This window comes from Aspergillus versicolor (genome assembly GCF_001890125.1).
Source record: "Aspergillus versicolor CBS 583.65 unplaced genomic scaffold ASPVEscaffold_4, whole genome shotgun sequence".
NCBI lineage: Eukaryota > Fungi > Ascomycota > Eurotiomycetes > Eurotiales > Aspergillaceae > Aspergillus > Aspergillus versicolor.
In genome coordinates, this window is record NW_024467527.1 from 1,671,285 (window position 1) to 1,689,737 (window position 18,453).

Genomic DNA, 18,453 nt, shown 5'->3' on the forward strand with positions numbered 1-18,453 from the left:
AAAAACTAAGGCAAGGACCAGGGAGGAGGGGTCGAATGCGATACTTGAATGAAACCAATCAGTCAAGCAATAAAGGCGCTGTTCATGATTTGAAAGACTGGCAGGCACCAGCGGATATGATCATTTTGCACCGCAAAGAAGCGTCAGAGATCTCAAAGAAGCAAGAGGCGGATTAATATACACAAGGCAGATCAGGCCTTTCACAAACTGATGCTGTGAACAAGAAGATGAGACGGCAGATAAGATTGCCTGACTCGTCCAGCTGTGACTTGGATGACGTTAGCCTCGGCTGCTGTGGCGCAGTCCATAAGGAGCCTTGTGCAGTGCCTTATTCACACTTTCCTTGGGTGACACAAATGATTTATTATTCGATGATAAACGGGTGAATAAAAATTAGAATTATATTCCAATCTCGGGGTCATTTCTTCTCCCGCCGAGAACGCCTAAAGTATGTATGACATGCTAAGAGCCCAGACAAACACTCACGGTCCAACGCAAAAAAAAAAAAAAAAAATAAAACAAAGCACAAACACAAAGAGAAGCGTGAGAGCAGAGAGGGAGAGAGACGGATATCATCGTCAACATCATCATGTATATACAGCTCCGCCACCTAAGTATATCCGTTTGCTTATCGCCGCTGCCCACGGAACAGCATTCCACCTACTACGCCGGCAGCGAGGGCCAGCCCTCCGACAATAGCGATCCCCACCATTCCTTCACGAGACACCTTGTCATCGATCAAGGTCCGTAGACTGGCCGCCTGCAGATTTCCCGGTTCCTTGTCAATGAGAAGGTCGTTGTAGCGGCGGGCCTCTCCATAGTTGCCCAGTTTGTAGTTGCCCAGCGCCAGATAAAAGAGGCATTCGCGACGTCGTTCGGGGTGAGCACGGAAGATCTCAGATAGTAAACGGACACCTTCTTGTTGTTCGGTTCGAGAGTTGGATTTGATTAAACCCTGCTTTGTCAGTAGGATTCAGGCACCCTTTGCAGAGAGGGGCATACCCAGGCGTAGTTGAACTTGGTTTGGACACCGACGTAGTCGCCTTCCTTTTCATACTGCGCGCGCAGGACCTGAAGCTCCGCTGGTTTTAGCGGGCTATTTTCAGTTAGTTACTGCCCATGGCTTGTTAAAGCGGAGAGAAGAGACCTTTCAGCATCAGCGGCATCTGGATTTGGTCAGTAAACAACACACGCTCTGGAGCAGCTCGGAACACGTACAAGGAAGGTTTGAAGAAGTCATATTGTTTTCAGAATACCAGACCAGAGCTTTTAGCGGCTTAAAAGTCTAGGTATGAGCTATCGTGAGTGATGTCAGGAAAACAGGCAGTTTCATAATTCGCAAATGACGAGGCGGTGCACGTGGAGTTGTGGCGGTTGCCCTCCCAACGGTATCGGCAATACCAAATTCAATACATCCCCTCCATGTCATCGAAAAGCTTCATCTCTTTTTGTGGTCAACAATAGAAACGATTATTAACGAAGTCACGATGTTGCTCGACGAGAATCCCTCTACAGTAAGGACTTCCACGCGTATTAACTAATTAAATACTGACGTCTCAGCTTATCCATCACACAATCGGCAACTTTAACATCGCGCCCGACAAACAAGCCGTCTCCCGCATCAATGACTCCCTTGCGACACTCCAACAGTCTCGCGATCTTCGCATGCGCGAGGCCGAGTCCGCCTTGCGAAAGCTCTCGCGTCACCTCCAGTCGTTAAACACCCAACATGATGAGGCCGTTACCGCCCACGATGCAAGTAAACACTCTACTGCCATGGTCGAGCTAGACACGAAGAAATTCCGAGTTGCAAAGGCTGCATCCGAGCTAGAAATTGAGAGCGAGCGGCTAGAGAGCGAACTGGAGATGCTGAAGGAGCGGCTGGCGGATCTGGAAGCGCAGGGTATTGAAGGCGATGAGCCGACGCGGAGAGAGAGGGAGGCCGACGACGCCATTCTGTATGTTTTTTTTTTATAAATAGGCATGATCTTTGCTAACAGTAACAGGCTACGTTTGAAGATCTACCGCGCGATGGGCATTGACATTGAGCCCGATGAGGCGGGAAACTTCACCAAGGCTGTCATCCGCAACAGCCGCAAGGCCGACGTTCACGTCGTCAACCTCGATCCGAAGTTCTCGCGCTTCTTCTATTCGAACTATTTCTGGTCAACTATGCAGGGCTAAGCACGTTTATTTGGCGTTACGGTGTAGGACAGATACCCAATTGATTATTTTACTATATATACATTACCTGAGGGATATCATACATATCATCTTTGTAATAACATACACTGGCAGAGCCAGGTTAGCTCGATAACAAACCTCTAGCCACCGCATCTCTCTCCCCTTCCGAGATCATTATCGGCCTCGTGCCGGGCAAAATCCTCTCCACGGCATCTAATAACTCCTCATCCGAGATGCTTCCCAGCCCTGTCCGCTCCCACTTCGCCATCCACTCATCCTCCAACAGCCTCATCCCCTCCTCAACCTCGTCCATCGCCTGCACCTCCGTCCCATCCCACGTTAACCTAGCTTTTCCTTTCCCATACCCATGCCCATCACTATCCTCTCCTGCATCGGCAGGATAGAAAACCTCAACACCCAGACCACCAAGCCCCAATCCCTCCACCCTCCCATTCCACAAAACCTGCCTCACACTCCCCTCCCGCCCCATCATAATCCAAACGAGCGGCATTCCACTCCTCCCCAGCGCCTCACGCACCCCCTTCGTCGCCTCTCGCGGGCTAACAAGCACGCCCGCACCGACGCCCCCGCTCGGTGCAAAATGCCGCGCCGTGACCCCCTCCAATTCTCGCACAATATTCGGCCCAATCTTTGTCTTCAACGCCTTGCATTGTACTATTACCCGGACTGGCGGGTCAAGCACTTGATTTGGCCCGACGTGCCATGTTCCTTGCAGATCGATGCCTAGGTCTGAGCGTCCACCGACGCGGTGGAGATTGAAGGCAGCGGTTCGAAGATGGGATTGCACGACATATTCATAAATTGTGCCTTGGTATGTTGTCGTTGATTCGGGAAGGGCGGTGCGCTGGGCGTAAGAGAGAAAAGAGGGGAGATCGGTGTGTGAGGGGGAGGGATTTGCGGGGGGAGTTGGGAGTTGGAAAAGGCGGCGGGTGAGAGGGGTGATGGATCGTTTAGTTGCGATTTGAGGCGAAAGCGGGAGTGAGAGGAGGGGGTGAGTGGGTTTCATTTCTCGGCATTTTAGGATTAGATACAGTATTATTTTGAGTTTTGATTGTTGTTGTTGCTGTACCAAATGATGCAGTTGTTGGAGCTCCAGGGCGGTGTACCCAAGTCCGACTCCAATTTATGACGATCGCATCTGATAAGGCGGACCACTTTAGCTTCATCTCAATCTCATCCTTCACGTTCACGCACTTCAAGTCCTGTATACAATCCCGCTCTTCACTCAAGCTATCAGGCGGCCAAATAAAAATGGCAGACATACTCACACAACTCCAAACATGTCTTGACCAGGTACCTACCTACGTCGGCCCCTCTCCCTCTCCAGCAACAAAACTAACACCCATCACAGCTCGCAACCCAATTCTACGCAACAATCGGCTACTTAACAACTTACCACGACAATTCCCCCGCAACTACACCCCAGAACCCAACGTCTGCACCCGCCCTCGCCAAAATCCAAAAGAACTCAACCAACCCACCCATCGCCGCCAGCGCAGCCGCAATCCTCAACAGTTCCACATCACAAGCGTCTCCCTCCGGCGGGCCCGGAGGACCAGGCGCAGCAACAACTCCGGGGCCAAATCCTAGTAATATCGGAGGTGAAGCCGCAGGAGCTGTGGGGGAAGAAGGACTACCGCCGCGGCCAGACTCACCAAGGACTTTTGCAGCAAGGCAGAGGGAGTTGGCGCGCGATCTGGTTATTAAGGAGCAGCAGATTGAGTACTTGATTTCGGTGCTTCCGGGGATTGGGTCGAGTGAGGCGGAGCAAGAGAAGCGGATAAGGGAGTTGGAGAGGGAGCTGAGGGGGGTCGAGGAGGAGAGGCAGCGAAGGGTGAAGGAGTTGAGGGTGCTGCGTAAGAGGGTGGAAGGGGTTTTGGGCGCTGTGGATAATGGTATCTATGGAGCGCCAAAATGATTAAAGTTCATTTCTTCAATAATACATTCTACGAAGGGTCACTCTTGCCTATACTTTTTTTCGCTCTCCGTAGATTGGAATCGGATTATCATTAGCTAGATATGCCATTGACTTGCGTCGTCTCGTCTCTCTTTATGGTTCTAAGTCCATGATGCAAAATATCAACCAAATGGTGAGTGGGAATAACAAAAAATAAAAACTTTGGGTATCAATATGAAGAAGCCAAACCAAGCCCAACCTGCGCAAAAGAAAACAAAATCAATGAATATATAATGTGATGCATCACTTGAATAAACTGCGGTATTCTCTCATTCTCTTCTCTTGAACCTCCGATTTATCAAGTTTTCCCCGGTTCAAACTCATATCCGCTAACTGTTGCTTCTTTTTCGCCAGCTCGGCGATCTTCTCTTCTATACTTTCTTTCATGATGAATTGAACTGTCGTCACTTCGCGCGTCTGCCCGAGTCGGTGCACTCGGTCAATGGCTTGTGCCACCGCGGCCGGGTTGTATTGCGGCTCCATTACGTACACGTGAGATGCGGCAGTCAAGTTGAGCCCAACACCGCCGGCTCCAATTGTTGCCAAAAGAATTGTTATGTCGTTGTCGTCGCGAAAAGTATCTAGCGCCTTGTTACGCGCTGCTAGAGTCATCGTTCCGTCGAGGCGCGTATATCCAGTCAGCCCTCGGTCTCGGAGCGCAATTTCAATCAGATCCAAATGCGACGTCCATGCGGAAAATACCACGCTTTTGAGTGGCGGTTCGCCCTCAGGAAGTTGTGCGCTCTCCTCTGCCGTGGAGACAAGATGTGAAAGGAGGGCGTTGGTCTTCGTATGCGGGCCTTCGTACTCGCCTAGAACTTTTGCTTGCTTTCGGCTTTGTTTTGCCCGAGCCTGTTCCATTACGTACTCCTGTAGGCCATTTGCCGTTATTTTCGAGTACGAAGCCGGGATCCAACCGTCGCAGACATTGCACCTTATATCGAAAGAGTCCGGGCCTCCAACTTGATTATCGAACGCTTGCTTCCAGGATGAAAAACACTCCGCACACAAAACATCCAAACAAGGAAGCACAATGGCCATTATATCGGTCTTTCCGGGGTTGGAAGCCCCGTTTGTGTCGGAATTTGGTTCCTCCAAGCGCCTACTGCAAAGGGCACATGTGTCCGCAGATGACTCTTGCATCAAGGTGAACATTTCGTATGCCTTCTTGTCAGTTGCACCCGCGCCTTCACTAGGCCCCTCCTCAAGGTCAATAGCGTCGTGCACGCTCAGCCCCTTGATCCGCGCTCGCTCATCGCTATCAAGCAACTCCTTACCATGAGCGCTGATCTGACGAAGAATCATCATAGCCTTCAAGATATGATGATACATTCGTCCCTTCATCTGAGTTTTGTCTTCGCCAGCAATTACCCGCATCATGACGTTCGATTCTTTCCGGAAGAATTCGTGCAACTGTTTCTCGGGCTCAGTGAAGTCGAGCATCACAATTTTATCATGTCGTGGCGGCAGATCAATCTTGTCCTTAACGCGCCGGAGGGTGAATGAATCGACCAGGACACGCAGACTAGCAAGCACTGTCGTATCTCCTGTTTTGAACCTACTCAAGATGTGCATGCCGAATCGGCCCCTGTCGTCATACGGGTAAAGACCCAAAAACTTGGTGACAGAGAGAAGATCTTCTAATCGGTTTTGTATCGGAGTGCCCGTTACTGACCAGCGCCGCTGGGAGTGCAACCTGAATATTGCCTGTGTTTGAGCCGCGGTCTGCTCTCGAATCGTGTGAGCCTCATCCAGGACAATACGAAACATATTCATTTTTGTCAATGGGCTGGCTCCAGCCCGCTTCGAGCCACGACCGGAAAGTTCGCTGAGGACAATGCTGTACGTTGTAATCACCAGGTCGTATTTGGAGAGCTCATCAACACTGGTAGTTCGGGAAGAACCATGAAAAACGTATGACGAAACTGAATCTGCCTGCAAATGCTCTTTAATTTGCGTAACCCAGTTATTGACGGTGCTCAGAGGGACCACAAGAAGGGTTGTCTTCGTGTTCCGAATGCCCGGCCGGCTCTTCACCAGTTCGGGCGGCGGGATCATGCTTGCCCACTCCTGGGACTCCGTGAGCGTGGAAACAACCAAAGACAGGATGCTTAGGGTCTTTCCCAGACCCATCATATCGGCCAACAATCCGCCCAAGCTTTGCGGTGGCTCCTGATCAACAGTTGTGCCGCTAATAACCTCTCGGAATATCTTGGCCCCATTGGCACGATGTTCTAGCCTCCAGAGAGAATTATTGTCCTCCTCCTTGGGCCCAAATTTGCGAGGACGTTCTTTCTCAGTCATAAACCACAAAGCTTGCTTCTGGTGCCGGAGCAATGGCGTTGTAACAAGCGATGGGGGTTCCCTTTCAGGAATGTTGTCGGCACTTTGGAGTTGATCAAACATTTTCATAACCGCGTCGGTCACTTCCTCGGCCGACCGCACTTCATAATTGACCTGTGTCCGATTCCGCGGTGTTCCTGTTGGCGTCCAGTTCGGCTGCAGGCGCCTCCTCTCGGCGTGCGGGTTAAAAACAGGAACACCTTGCTCAACAGAAAACGGGGCAGCAAGCCAAACGTTGTGTTGGCCAAGATAATTGCCAACCCTTTCCGCATCCTGGCGGAGACCATATAGATTGATTGATGCTCGAAAGTTCGATGAGCAAGGACTCCATGGCACTTCTAGAGGTAGCTTTTTGCGCAAATCCAGACGAGCAGTAATTTCCACCTTCAAAGCTGGGGAGTCCAGCAGAGGTACAATCACCGCAGCAGTCTTTGAATCGACAACACCAAAAACTTTCTCATGCGGATCCGAAACCTCAATTCGATTGTTTCCCTGGCCCGCTTGTCGAAGAACTCCCAACTTCATCGATGGCCAGTATGACGAGTCTCCTAAAATCGTCTGCGGCGCCGGCATAGGAATCAACGATGCCTGGATTGTCGCATTTTCCAACTTTCCATAGCAAACTCTCTGGACACTCAAGTTATTGGATCCGGTAACTTGAAGATCGTCGTCGTCGTTATTCGCCGAAGCATCTAATGTCCAAAATGATTAGCATGCAGCCCTTTTGAGGTTTTTCCGCAGGCAGCTCCTTACCAAGAGTCAGATCGACAACGTCTGGCGTTATCGCAGTGGAACTGGACGTCTCCCCGTCGTTTTCTTTCATGTATTCCCCTAGGCCAGAATTGCCCGCAATAGGTCCTCGCTTCGTTTTCTCGTTATTATCGTTATCCATTTTGATGCGCTTGTAGGGCGTTCCTGTCCGTCGCTCCACCCCATACATGTTTTCGATTAGGTTGCCGTGCCTCAAGCCGGCATCATCGTCCAAATCTACCAAATCCACGCTTCGTTTCCCGTCGCTGAAGTCTATATCGGATGCATTCGTAAACTCGAAATCCAGGTCCGGCATCATGGTACTCGGGGGTTGCGGAGAGGAACTGGCGCTCGTCGAGCCAGTCGACGAAGGGTACTGAGAGCGCATGGGACTCGCGCGATGAGCGGAAGGTGGGCGTTGCGGACTTAGCAAATGGTGTGCGACAGATTGCGGCGCAACAGGCGAGGCGGCGCCGCGCTGCTGATGGTTCATGTTTTGCTGACCTGTTTCTTGATGTGAGCCTTCCGAGTCGACGTCGCGGGGTCCATTCGCAGGAGTGGTGGGCTGTTGTATCGGGGAGGAGAGGGAAGAAGAGGGTTCATGTTGGGTATCGGGGCCAAAGTCCGAATCATGTGAGGGCTCTGGCAAAAATTGGAGACCAGCATTCAGATCCTCACCATTTTTGGGAATTTGCTTTTTATAAGCCCTCGGGTTAAGAAGCATATGAGCGTGAGAGGCCATTGGGGTTTCATCCGTCCCTTCTCGGAAGGGATAGGAGGGACTCGATGAAGTGGAGGGATGACGAGGTGGCAAGGAAAGAGAAACGATCTAAGCGTGGGGATTCTATCGCAACGACGCAGATCGCCGGAAGGAAGAAAGAGGAGGAAGGTGAGACACGGAAGAAGAAAGGAAAAGGAGGAGAAGAGAGCGAGAAAACGAGGTCGCGATCAGTCCTGCTGCCTCGACGGTGATGTCGCCAAGAGAAGATTCCGATAGTGAGACCAAGATAAGATATCCGCAGGCGGCACGACATCATCGCCGGCTCGGAATGGCCTCACTACCAGCAAACCCTGCGGAGCTTCACTCTGGCCTCACGACCTCTCAAAACAAGTCTCATTTTCTTCCTAATTTCGAGACATCTCCAACTTACAGGAAAAATGGCGAGATTCCTCCGGGGACCATGATAATTAGTAAAGAAGCTAGCTATACGTCTATATACAATACAACATTGGGGTGGTAATTCCCAGCCAAAAGCCACTCCTCGTAGCTAAGAGACTCCTCATGCCTGTTTGCCGCAACAAGGACGCTAAATAAAAATAAGATGAAAGGAATATAAAGTCATGATGAGGGTAGGGGTGGAGGTGAAGAAAGAGAAAGAGTCATGCAAGCGAACTAACTGTCGCATCTAGTATAACAACTCAGACAGGGTAAATTGTGGCAGAGAAAGCAAAAGTAAAGCGTTAGCACCACGTAAAAACAGGGTTTTTACTCTTGACAGCCTCTAATCGTTCAACAATAACTTTGCGCTGGTTTCCTTCCATGCCCTCGGCGGCGGCATAACCGAGGTCGCCTTCCAAATCGTCACTGCTCCAGATAATTTGACCTCGTGCGTCGGAGAGGGAACTGTGTTTCTGATGTTTGTTACCAGGTCTGGGTGGAAGTGACGGCCAGTTTGCGTCACCATTCTTCCTTGAACTAGACGCATCAGTACTGCCGCGGCTAAGCCCATAGTCTGTGGTGCTGGCTGTTTGAGGGCGTCCAGAATCCTGAGATCCACGGGCGCGGTTGAGTTCAAACCGATTTGGGTTAGGAAGGTCGCTCGGGGGGGACGCAAATCCCATCAAGTCCTGATCAGCCATAGCAGCGCCAATATCCATTTCTTCGTTGTCGGGGTCGTAGCGGTCGTCGTAAGTTCTGACCTTACGTCGCTGGGCTTCCGTTGACGGTCCACGAAGAGGGATGGCAACAGGGACATCTACCAGGTCGTCCCAAACACAAACGCGGGTTCTCCGCGTAAGCTCAAGCGGGCCATGATCAGAGTGTTTTAGTGTTTCCACTACGTTCCACGCTTGGCCCTTCATGACGGCAATCTGTCTCGCAAACATGCTCTCTTTGAAATCATCGTCTTGCGAAAACACACGTCGCAAAGCCATCTGAGTGCCACTCCACCAGGCGGTCGAGGTTAATAATGGCAGGAAATGGTCTCGAGTCCTCTTAGAGAATGGCTGCCCGATCAGAGAAACCGGCAAAAACAACCAGCCAAAGGGGAAACTACGCCACTGAAGAAATTGTTAGCAAAAAAACAACGGCTACATAGTAGGTAATAGTGTACGCACAGCATCGGGATGTTTCCATGGCCACGACAAACTATTGTCGATGGCTCCAATTTGGATAGTCGCCGGAGCCTCCTGGGCATTCAAGGGCGTTCCCGTGCGGCTCACAGCCTGCATCGTCTCGTGTCGTCGATAGGGGTATGAAGGTGAGCGTGGTTTGTCCGAGTTGACTGAGACCGGCCGTGGGGGTACCAAGTAATCGTCGTCGTCCTGTTGGGTTTCATTTTGGTTTTGCTTCGGAGGCTCTGCAACGATCGAGACATCCTCAGTCTTCCAATCAATCTTGATCATCCAGTTGTCCAAACCACGATCCGTATTCCGCATGATGTAGTCCAGAATAACTAGCTTTTCCAGCTCTTCTCGGAAAGATTGTTTGAGTGTTTCGGTCCAGTAAAACCGCCGTTCCTGGCTTTCTTCTTGTGGGGATGGCGTGCGAGCATAGTCTTCCATGTCGTCTTCCTCATCTTCATCGTCGGACTGTATCCCAGACGGTCGGCATGCCTCATTCCAAGGCCGTTTCTTGCGTCTCGGCGCGTCCTCGGCACGGAAACCGGTATTTGTCTGATCGGGCCACGGGTGCTCTCTGAGGAAGAGGTTGGCATCTCTGTATCCCTTAAGGAAAACCTGAAAACTGCCAGCCTTATGAGGGAGGGATTTCTTGCCCATCCAAGCCTTTCTTCGATCCCAGAAATCGTAATAAAACGACTTGGAAGACAACCACACTATATCGGTATAAGGGACCATGTTGGTACGGAGACGAGAGTCGAGCACATAGGCAGCCGCTTCGGAGACGTAGGAGAGGTTAGGAATCAAGCAGGCACGGCCAAAGAAACAAGGGAATAGATTGCGATGTATCCACTTGGTCCATTTGGGATTTCGCGACGCATAAGGCTCTTCATCCTTGGGTTTGAAAACCCCGACAACTTTGCCTTCGCCATTGCGTGCAAAGTAACTCCCCGAACTGCCTTGGGAAATCATGCGCGGGTGAACTCCCAGTTCTATGGCCAACCGCACACTCTCCACAACCTCCTCGAATCCATCTCGAGCCTTCCTTGTAGCAGTTTCGGCCTCCTCCGAGTCCAATTCCTCAGCCGTGATCGGTTGGATACCAGGCGGAGGCTGGAAAACAGAGTGATAGATCTCCAGCTTCTCCTCCTCCAGTGTCTTTCCTTTTACACGGTGGATCTTAAATTTCGAGGCAAACTCCTCCGCCCAGCGCTCAAGACGTGCATTGATCGCCTTAATATCCACAGCCGAGTTGCGCCGCCCTCGACGATGGTGCCCGCTCGATCTCCGTCGGGGCTCCGGGGGTGTCCCTGACCCGGGCGGCATCGAGCCTCGAGTCGAAATGGGTTCATATTGTGTACCATAGGGATTGGCTGTGCTGGAAGTGTTGTACAATTCATCGTCGTCCGAATATTCGTAGGGGTCGTTATGTCTATCCTCCTCCTCCTGGGCCAAACGGGCATAACCAGACGTCGCAGGTCGATTGTTCTTCGGCATAATTCTATCGAATAAAAAATATAGTTTGTAAAAAGGTGTAAATGAATGGCGAGAAGACGAAGCCGCGAATTAAGAGGGAAGTAAAAAGGACAAATGACAATTCTTCAAGGCATTACCATTACACCGGTGCTGGGTTCGAATCCGGGGTATAAAAAAGGGGATGGACGAGAAGGCGGTCGTAGGGGACGAAAAAGCGAAGGCGATGCGTGGAGAATATGCGGAAGACAAATATCAACAACGGAGGAAAGGAAAACCAGTAGTTGAGACCGACTCCGTCATCTAGTTCGTGGTCGTGGTGTTCAGCAAAAATGAAGACAACTGACAGGGAGGCGAGAACCGGCACGTCCACGTCTCACTATGAAGGACTGCCCAGGTGGCTTCGGCCTCGGTGGGAACTGGAACGGGAGATTAGTGTGGTACTGTATTATACCGTATTTAAACTAGGCGGCGATAATTCTACGGTTTGTGAGTGGCCAGAAGATGGCTTACAGAAAGGGATTGTCACAATATTACAGGATTTCCATGGCGCACCGCCACAAATCTCATGCCAGGCGCTCCACCAAAGCTTCATCGCACCAAAAACAGAAACAAGCAAAAAAATAACACCTTGACTTTTCTAGACGCCCCTGAAAACGATCTCCGTCTCGAACCGTCGACGTGCCAGAGCGACTCTCCTGGGTTTGTCTTTAAAGTCTGATGATTTTCAACCTTTCTACATTATTTTACAGTGCAGATTATCCAGGAAATTCAATACCAGTGCCATTCTCCAGCCACTGAATAAACGCCATTATTTACTAGGATCAATCAAATGCTCAAACCCAACTTTAGCCGCGATTAGTGCGCCGGCTGTGCAATCATGAAACCAGAGAAGAATCGATCCACCGCATCATAATCCTCCAAGGGTCCAACGTACGAGACATACTGGTCCGGCCGCAGGACAACGAGACACCCCTTGTTCGGGTCTATCCCGAAAGTCTCGTACAGTTGCCCGTGGCCCTCATGGTAGGAGAGGTCATCCACGAATATCTTTTCGTAGTCCCAGCCGTCAATTTCATCGTACGGACGGAACACCTCGGGGAAATCAAAAATGTCCACTGCATTGCGTGGCCCGGCATGCACGGTGAGAACCTCAATGACGGAGTCGTAGCGCGCTCCCGTTGGTTTGTAGCGCTGCAGGAACGAGCCTTTGCTTCCAAGTGCAGCTCCTAAACGCTCAATCTTCTCCTTCTGGGGCTGATTGGTCACATCGCCAGCAAACACCATGACGCGCCAGCGCCCGTTACTAGGCAGTCGTTCCTGGATATGCCAGGGTCGCGCATCGGCCTGACTCAGGACCTTCACGCTAGGCATTCTCTTGCCAATTTTGACCTCCGGTGCAAGCTCTTGTACACTGACTACAGGGTTAGATTCCGATTCTTTCGCAACGATCATACTCGAGCAGTAATCGACGGCTGGAGGCAACGCGTCAGCTGTGGCTTCTATATTGTGGGAGGGGGTGAAGGTGCACGTACCAATACCACTGGCAAATAGGTTACCTTTCTCGAATGCATCTTTGAAGGCGTCCATGCTGATTCCCTCCGCGTCCATGATGTCGCGGGCAGGGCGACCAGAGAATAGTCTAGAGAATCGGTGGTCAAACGCAATGAGATCCTGAGCAATTTTCCTCCTCTCCATTTCGTATGTCTTGAGGATGGAGCGGTGGGAATGCCCTTTGACAACGCTTGCAATTTTCCAACCTAGGTTATACGCTTCTCGACTGTCAGTCAAACTGATGGTCTCTGCTGTATGCGGATGGCACTACGTACAGTCTTGCATGCTCACGTTCATACCCTGGCCGGCCTTGGGACTACGAACAAGTCAACACCAGATCCGGGCTCTCTTTAGAGAAAGTGACTCACCTATGTGTGTGGACAGCGTCTCCCGCTAGGAAAATCCGCTCGTGGGCGGAGAACTGGGTGCCCACGCGCTGTCCAATTTGATAAGCTGTCCACCAATCCAGCCTGCGGTATGAAATCTTATACGGCGCCATAATCTTCTGGGCAGCGCCCAAGATAACGTCGGGGTTAATCTTGGACCTATCAGCCCTCTGGCCGCCATTGTATGCCGCTGTCGTCAGCTGGATGTACAATCGCACGAGCTTGTTCTCTCGGGGAATAACCATGACGCTACCCGAATCCGCAGAATGAATAGCGCAGCGCATGCGGATATCCGGGAAATCGGTAATTGGCACGATATCTAAGACACCCCAAATGTAATCGGTGGATTCTCCCTCAAGGGCAAATCCAAGCTGCTGGCGCACCCATGAGTGTGCCCCATCTGCACCGAGCATATACTTAGCCTTGACAACTTCCTCTGTATTGGCCTTTGCGTCCAGCGCGCTAGCCCTAATTAGTTCCGCTGTATCGTCAGCCGAGAGATTGCTCCGGAAAAGACCGTCCTGAATAGCTGAGCCGTTGACAGATGTCCCCGTTTGCTGTGGGGTTGCTTCAGCCTCCGAGAGATGGCGGAGATGTACGGTGACCGGGTAAGCATCTGATGAATCAAGGAGAGATTCGTCGAGTTCCAACTTTGTGGGTAATACGCCGCGTTCCACATGAAGGCCGCCACAACTCTCCATATGATCGAGGAAGAAGCGCTCAATCCTGCCTTGATGAAGGACGACCTGTTGGAATCGACTGATCCCTGGAATGGTGTCAGGGATCCGGGCACTGCGCTGGATTTTGCCGTTCGAGTCTGGGTTCCAAAGGCAGATTTCGAGCATATGGTTCGACTCCTTCCATGCACGGTCACCAAAGCCAAAGGAATCGAAAATCTCCAAGGTCCGGCATTGCAACCCGTCTGCCTGGCCGTTGAAGACCTAATAACTGCGTCAATATCCCAACTTTCAAGGGAAAAAGAAATAAAAAAAATCATTTAAACATACCTTGGTCCCTCTTTTATCGACGATTCTCGTTTTCACTCCGCATTTCGCCAGCCAAGCCGCCAACATCAGGCCAGCAGGCCCGGCACCGACAATCAGCACATCGACGTAGGATTTGTCGTCACCAGTAGAACCCATTGTTGTAAGTTTCGTTTCGATGGGAATTCAGCTAATATCCTGGGTCAAATTTGAAGGACAGTGTCCTGGTTCTGCCAAGTGTTAACTACCAGGTCTTGGATTCCGAACACGGCATTCCTGACTTTATATCTTCGCTCTGCACTACAAAGGTACCTAGCAGCTCTGAGCCCTTGGCTCACGCCTATCCGATCCGAAATTCACTCCGATAAAATCACGCTTTGGTGACCGCACCCCAATCAGTAATTTCTACGGTTGCTGGAGGCTGATCCATTGAATCCATGTCCGACGAGCATCGGAACCCTGCACCAACATATAGGGCCCCGCAAGTATCGGGTGCTCGTCGGAAAGGTAAAGTTTCCATTGGACCGTCCAGCAAGGAATGGGATACTCGGGGCTTGGGGCACCTCTCGATTCAAAATGTACGTATAGGGAGATGGTGATTGGCGGGGGCTGGCTCTCCCTCGACTTCGCTACACCCGCTCACCCGGAGTAGACCAATACGCAGTGTTTGTCAGGTCAAGTGCTTCATGTACTCAGAACGTTGTCGGATAATGGATCGGGTATCATAAGCTTTCATCGGATAGGTATGCTATACCCAGTACAGGCGGCTCCATAGTTCAGGTCTTCACATGCGGGGTAAACCCCCATGGCGGGGATCCTAGGTCCCTGTATCAGCCCAAATTGCACCTGCGCTGACAGTTCTCATTGGAATAAATCATGGAAGCTAGCGTCATGACAGCACAAAATCCAGTTTGATTGCTGTGTTGACAGGCCGGGCGGATCCATCCCACATTGTTCATCCCACATCAGGTCCGACCTTAACTCAATCAATGGTCCAAGTGTATCTCAATAATAGAAGGCATGGCACTTCCGAATTCTGAATCTTCTGAAGCAACTGCCATTGATTTGGTGCCCTAAACCAAAGCATGGGGATCATTGACCGTCCCCGCTAGTCTCCAGGGACTGAAGCTTGGAAGGACATGTCCCAGGGTCCTTGGTGCTGCAAAGCAGCCGATGAACACTTTACAGTCGCTTCTGGTGCCTAGGATACGGACAGTACATGTGCATTTGAAAGGTAGAAATACTTCTTCGATCCATCTACCCTAAAGAGCAGATCGGTCCCTCAAAATAAAGTACACCGTACTCGACCACTGCGTTCCGATCAGCCCCCATAATAACCAGGACGAGGACCCTACCTTTTATCAGATAGGATGCATGGCAGCATGCAAGGCTCTCGCAGGTGGAGCGCTACTAAACCGGGCACAATGATGGATGTTGGTTTTCATCGGGGCTACTATGCAGGGGTGAAGTGCTCAGGACGTTCAGCCTCCGATAAGGGCTGGAAGATGGCGTGGATTATCGTGGATTATCGGCTGCGCCCTCGAAGCCAGCAGACCAAGCAGGTAACTGCCGCTGGTTTAACACATTTAAGGGCGAAGTAAAAGATCTGGGGCGAGCAGAACAAGGAGGGTTGTAAATGAGGCCAAGAAGGGTTCCACAGATCGTGATCAATAATCGTCGATAGTCTCCGGCGCGATAGCAGCCCCGATAGTGATACGTTTTAATCAATCACCCCGTCTATTGTCCCATCTCCTTCACAGATATCGTTTTAATATCGTTACCCTAATTGTTGTTTTCTTTTCCTGCCTCGCGGGATCAGTAGATTCTTCTCTACTTATTTCTTGCAGTATTGCACTGCAGACCGCGCCGATTTCGGTTCTTTTCGCTATCTATCGGCTTCGTCCAGATCTTTCTCCTTATCCTACCGAACGTCGAGAACGCAACGAGCACACTGCGTTCCTGGCTTTATTCTTTTTCTCGACCCATTATCCATACACATTTCTCTTCACTCCTCGTCGGACGCTGACTGGCGGGCGATATTGAGAGGACATTCCACTTCGCCCTCCCTTTTTGCGTGGCTGGACCCCCCTCGCGACAGACCCGAGATCTTTCCTCCTCCCTCGTCTTATGCAACACATCAAGAAAGAGGGCCAATTGACGTAAAGTTCCCTTATTCGGTCAACAGGGGCCGAGTTTCTAGCTGTTTACCCGCCACGACCACCATCGTGGCTTCGCTTCTCTTCAGGGCGTCGCCCATCGACCCGGCCCTTCGCCCTCCATCGCCCTCAAACTCCCAGTCGAACGATCTGGCCTATAACCCTTCGTCCTCCTCCATCGAGAGTCAGTCGGCAACGGATACAGCACAGGGCGTGTCGTCCGCATCGTCGCAGTACTCCACCACCCTTCCCGATCTCGCGTCGAGTTCACTAGAGAAAAGTTCTGAGGAGGGTACAAACAGTGCCAACGCATTCTCGAGCTCCCTTGGACAGTCGCTTCCTGGCCTGTCAGTTCTTGCATCGGTCGCGTCTGCACCGACTTCCAATCTACGGTGCGTACCCGACTCTTGGTCTAATCCTCGTCGCGATAAGCGCCGGGCGCGGTACGAATACATGCAGTGTCCGGTGTCTTGCCAATAAGGGATTTCTGCTTTCCAATTCCTTTTATTGCCTGTTATCAACGTTCGTTCAAAGCCCCAGCTAATGAGACCGATCGGATAGAACTTCAAGTAGCGATGCGCATTCAGGCATGGCTAGCATGACCTACGCGACATCGTCTCCCGCTGCTACTACTGGAGGACAAGGAAATAACCCTGTGAGTATATTTCTCCTCGTCCACTTATACGTGCTCTATATTTTGTAATTGCATTGCGTTGTTCCGCTTTGCGATCTCACTTTGCTTCTTTCGTGTCGGGTTTATTTTTTCACCCAATCTGTTATCAGCGGGCTTGGCAGCGCACCGAACCCGGCTCTTATCAAACCCATCAATAATCTCTCAATCTTATCAACCCTGCAATCTTCCTTCGTCCACTATCAGCGCCTATCTTCCCACGCAGCCCCCTCATCTTGTCTCTCCCCCTTCCTTTCCCCATTTCTTGTCTACTCTCTTAATTATTATGGAGAGCACGTTGGCTGATCAGAAGCGACCCCAATTACAGCCGATATGCCAGAATTGCGGCACTTCCAAGACTCCCTTGTGGCGTAGGGACGAACTCGGCTCGGTGCTTTGCAACGCCTGTGGCTTGTTTCTAAAGCTCCATGGCAGGCCGCGCCCTATCAGCCTCAAGACAGATGTCATTAAGAGCCGCAATCGAGTCAAAACTGCGGGCCAGGGCCCGAAGCGCAAAGTGAGTTCCCAGTAGGATTTTTTTTTTTTTTTCAGGGCCTCTCGATCCTTACCAAGGGTGCTTAAACGTCTCGGAACGGTCGCTAATACTTGAGTTATCTGCAATAGTCAGGCGCAGCTGATGGGAATGGACTGTCTTCCGCGAGATCGGAGGCGGGAACCCCTCCTTTGGGGTCGCAGGGATACCGTCGCGCATCGCGCAAGCTGTCCCCCGGCCACTCAGACCGATCAAACTCTCCAGTTCCTCGAACTGAAACGCCCGGACTTTCAGCCATGCAACATGCGCAATCTCATCACAACTCGAACATCGCGCCGCAGCATATGTTTGATAGTGTGACCATGGACCAGACCAGCCAGCTCCCGAGTTCGCTCCCATCTACCCAGATACGCCAGCCTTCTCCCACATCTGCGTCTGCGCCAGCGGACCGCCACCATGATTCTCCGCAAACGTATGAAGACCTGCTAGCGGCGAACACGTCCTTGAAGACTCGTGTTAGCGAGCTGGATCTCATCAATGGGCTCTTCAGAGGGCGCGTCGCGGAGCTTGAGCAGAGCGATGCAACTGCGCGCCGGTCTGAGATGATTCTCCGCGATTCTGAAGTACGTTTACGGCGGTCCCTCGACGAGTCCCAGCGGCGGGAGGAAGAAATGAAGCGACGCATATCCGAGTTGGAGCGTCAGCTTTCCGACCAGACCGGCGGAGGGAATCCCGCCCAAGAGAACCCTCTGGAGCCGTTGGCCAAGCGAATGAGGCTTTCCGATGTGGTGGAGCAATCCTCAAACTCAGCCAAATCGCCGAAGAGCATCTAGGCGCGGACTTTCAGGATCCAGGGACATTCTTCGTGAAATGAGCAGGTTGTCGATACAACCGCCAGCATGTCGCGAGTAACTTGGTCCTGTTACGTTTTTTGATACCCTTCGCGAATCTTGACATTGGCTACTTATATATCCGATCGAATTCTATCTACCTCTGTTTCGGTCCGCGTCCGAGTTGCTACCTTCGTTTTCATTTTTTGTGTTCTACGACTTGCTTGTTATAGAATCATGCAACCTTATTCTTAATTCTGATATGAAAATAACGGCCTAAAGCCTGGCCACAGGACGCAAAAAAAGCCTTTAT

The 18,453-nt window shown here is 51.3% G+C and overlaps 8 protein-coding genes across 8 annotated transcripts; 3 read left to right on the forward strand and 5 right to left on the reverse strand.

The window, feature by feature from the left end:
* Positions 1-502: 502 nt before the first annotated feature.
* On the reverse strand, positions 503-1,321 carry ASPVEDRAFT_41224 (mitochondrial fission 1 protein). Its single transcript, XM_040812296.1, has 4 exons — positions 1,219-1,321; positions 1,148-1,166; positions 1,003-1,096; positions 503-955 (listed from the first exon to the last, which is right to left on the reverse strand). The coding sequence occupies exons 1-4, from the start codon at positions 1,238-1,240 to the stop codon at positions 629-631; spliced, it is 462 nt and encodes a 153-aa protein (XP_040667384.1). The 5' UTR covers positions 1,241-1,321; the 3' UTR covers positions 503-628.
* Positions 1,322-1,487: 166 nt separating this feature from the next.
* Positions 1,488-2,184, forward strand: ASPVEDRAFT_83153 (kinetochore Spc24 family protein; the record flags this gene model as incomplete). The annotated part of the gene is made up of 3 exons (XM_040817324.1): positions 1,488-1,514; positions 1,561-1,958; positions 2,007-2,184. The coding sequence occupies 3 exons, from the start codon at positions 1,488-1,490 to the stop codon at positions 2,182-2,184; spliced, it is 603 nt and encodes a 200-aa protein (XP_040667385.1).
* Positions 2,185-2,311: 127 nt separating this feature from the next.
* ASPVEDRAFT_112469 (uncharacterized protein) lies at positions 2,312-3,151 on the reverse strand (the record flags this gene model as incomplete). The annotated part of the gene is made up of 1 exon (XM_040805609.1): positions 2,312-3,151. A coding segment is annotated over one exon (840 nt), but the record flags the coding sequence as incomplete, so codon positions are not given.
* A 305-nt stretch (positions 3,152-3,456) lies between these two features.
* Positions 3,457-4,123, forward strand: ASPVEDRAFT_83155 (med21 domain-containing protein; the record flags this gene model as incomplete). The annotated part of the gene is made up of 2 exons (XM_040817326.1): positions 3,457-3,498; positions 3,557-4,123. 2 exons carry the CDS (start codon positions 3,457-3,459, stop codon positions 4,121-4,123), a joined length of 609 nt encoding a protein of 202 aa, XP_040667387.1.
* A 94-nt stretch (positions 4,124-4,217) lies between these two features.
* Positions 4,218-8,221, reverse strand: ASPVEDRAFT_41228 (uncharacterized protein). Its single transcript, XM_040812297.1, has 3 exons — positions 7,934-8,221; positions 7,259-7,759; positions 4,218-7,197 (listed from the first exon to the last, which is right to left on the reverse strand). Exons 1-3 carry the CDS (start codon positions 7,995-7,997, stop codon positions 4,406-4,408), a joined length of 3,357 nt encoding a protein of 1,118 aa, XP_040667388.1. The 5' UTR covers positions 7,998-8,221; the 3' UTR covers positions 4,218-4,405.
* A 116-nt stretch (positions 8,222-8,337) lies between these two features.
* On the reverse strand, positions 8,338-11,423 carry ASPVEDRAFT_71683 (1-phosphatidylinositol 4-kinase LSB6). The gene is made up of 2 exons (XM_040816129.1): positions 9,593-11,423; positions 8,338-9,535 (listed from the first exon to the last, which is right to left on the reverse strand). The coding sequence occupies exons 1-2, from the start codon at positions 11,090-11,092 to the stop codon at positions 8,717-8,719; spliced, it is 2,319 nt and encodes a 772-aa protein (XP_040667389.1). The 5' UTR covers positions 11,093-11,423; the 3' UTR covers positions 8,338-8,716.
* A 503-nt stretch (positions 11,424-11,926) lies between these two features.
* ASPVEDRAFT_83158 (putative FAD monooxygenase) lies at positions 11,927-14,150 on the reverse strand (the record flags this gene model as incomplete). Its single annotated transcript, XM_040817327.1, has 5 exons — positions 11,927-12,543; positions 12,604-12,840; positions 12,898-12,938; positions 12,991-13,949; positions 14,016-14,150. The coding sequence occupies 5 exons, from the start codon at positions 14,148-14,150 to the stop codon at positions 11,927-11,929; spliced, it is 1,989 nt and encodes a 662-aa protein (XP_040667390.1).
* Positions 14,151-17,103: 2,953 nt separating this feature from the next.
* Positions 17,104-18,143, forward strand: ASPVEDRAFT_83159 (putative GATA transcription factor (AreB); the record flags this gene model as incomplete). Its single annotated transcript, XM_040817328.1, has 2 exons — positions 17,104-17,334; positions 17,442-18,143. The coding sequence occupies 2 exons, from the start codon at positions 17,104-17,106 to the stop codon at positions 18,141-18,143; spliced, it is 933 nt and encodes a 310-aa protein (XP_040667391.1).
* Positions 18,144-18,453: the final 310 nt, after the last annotated feature.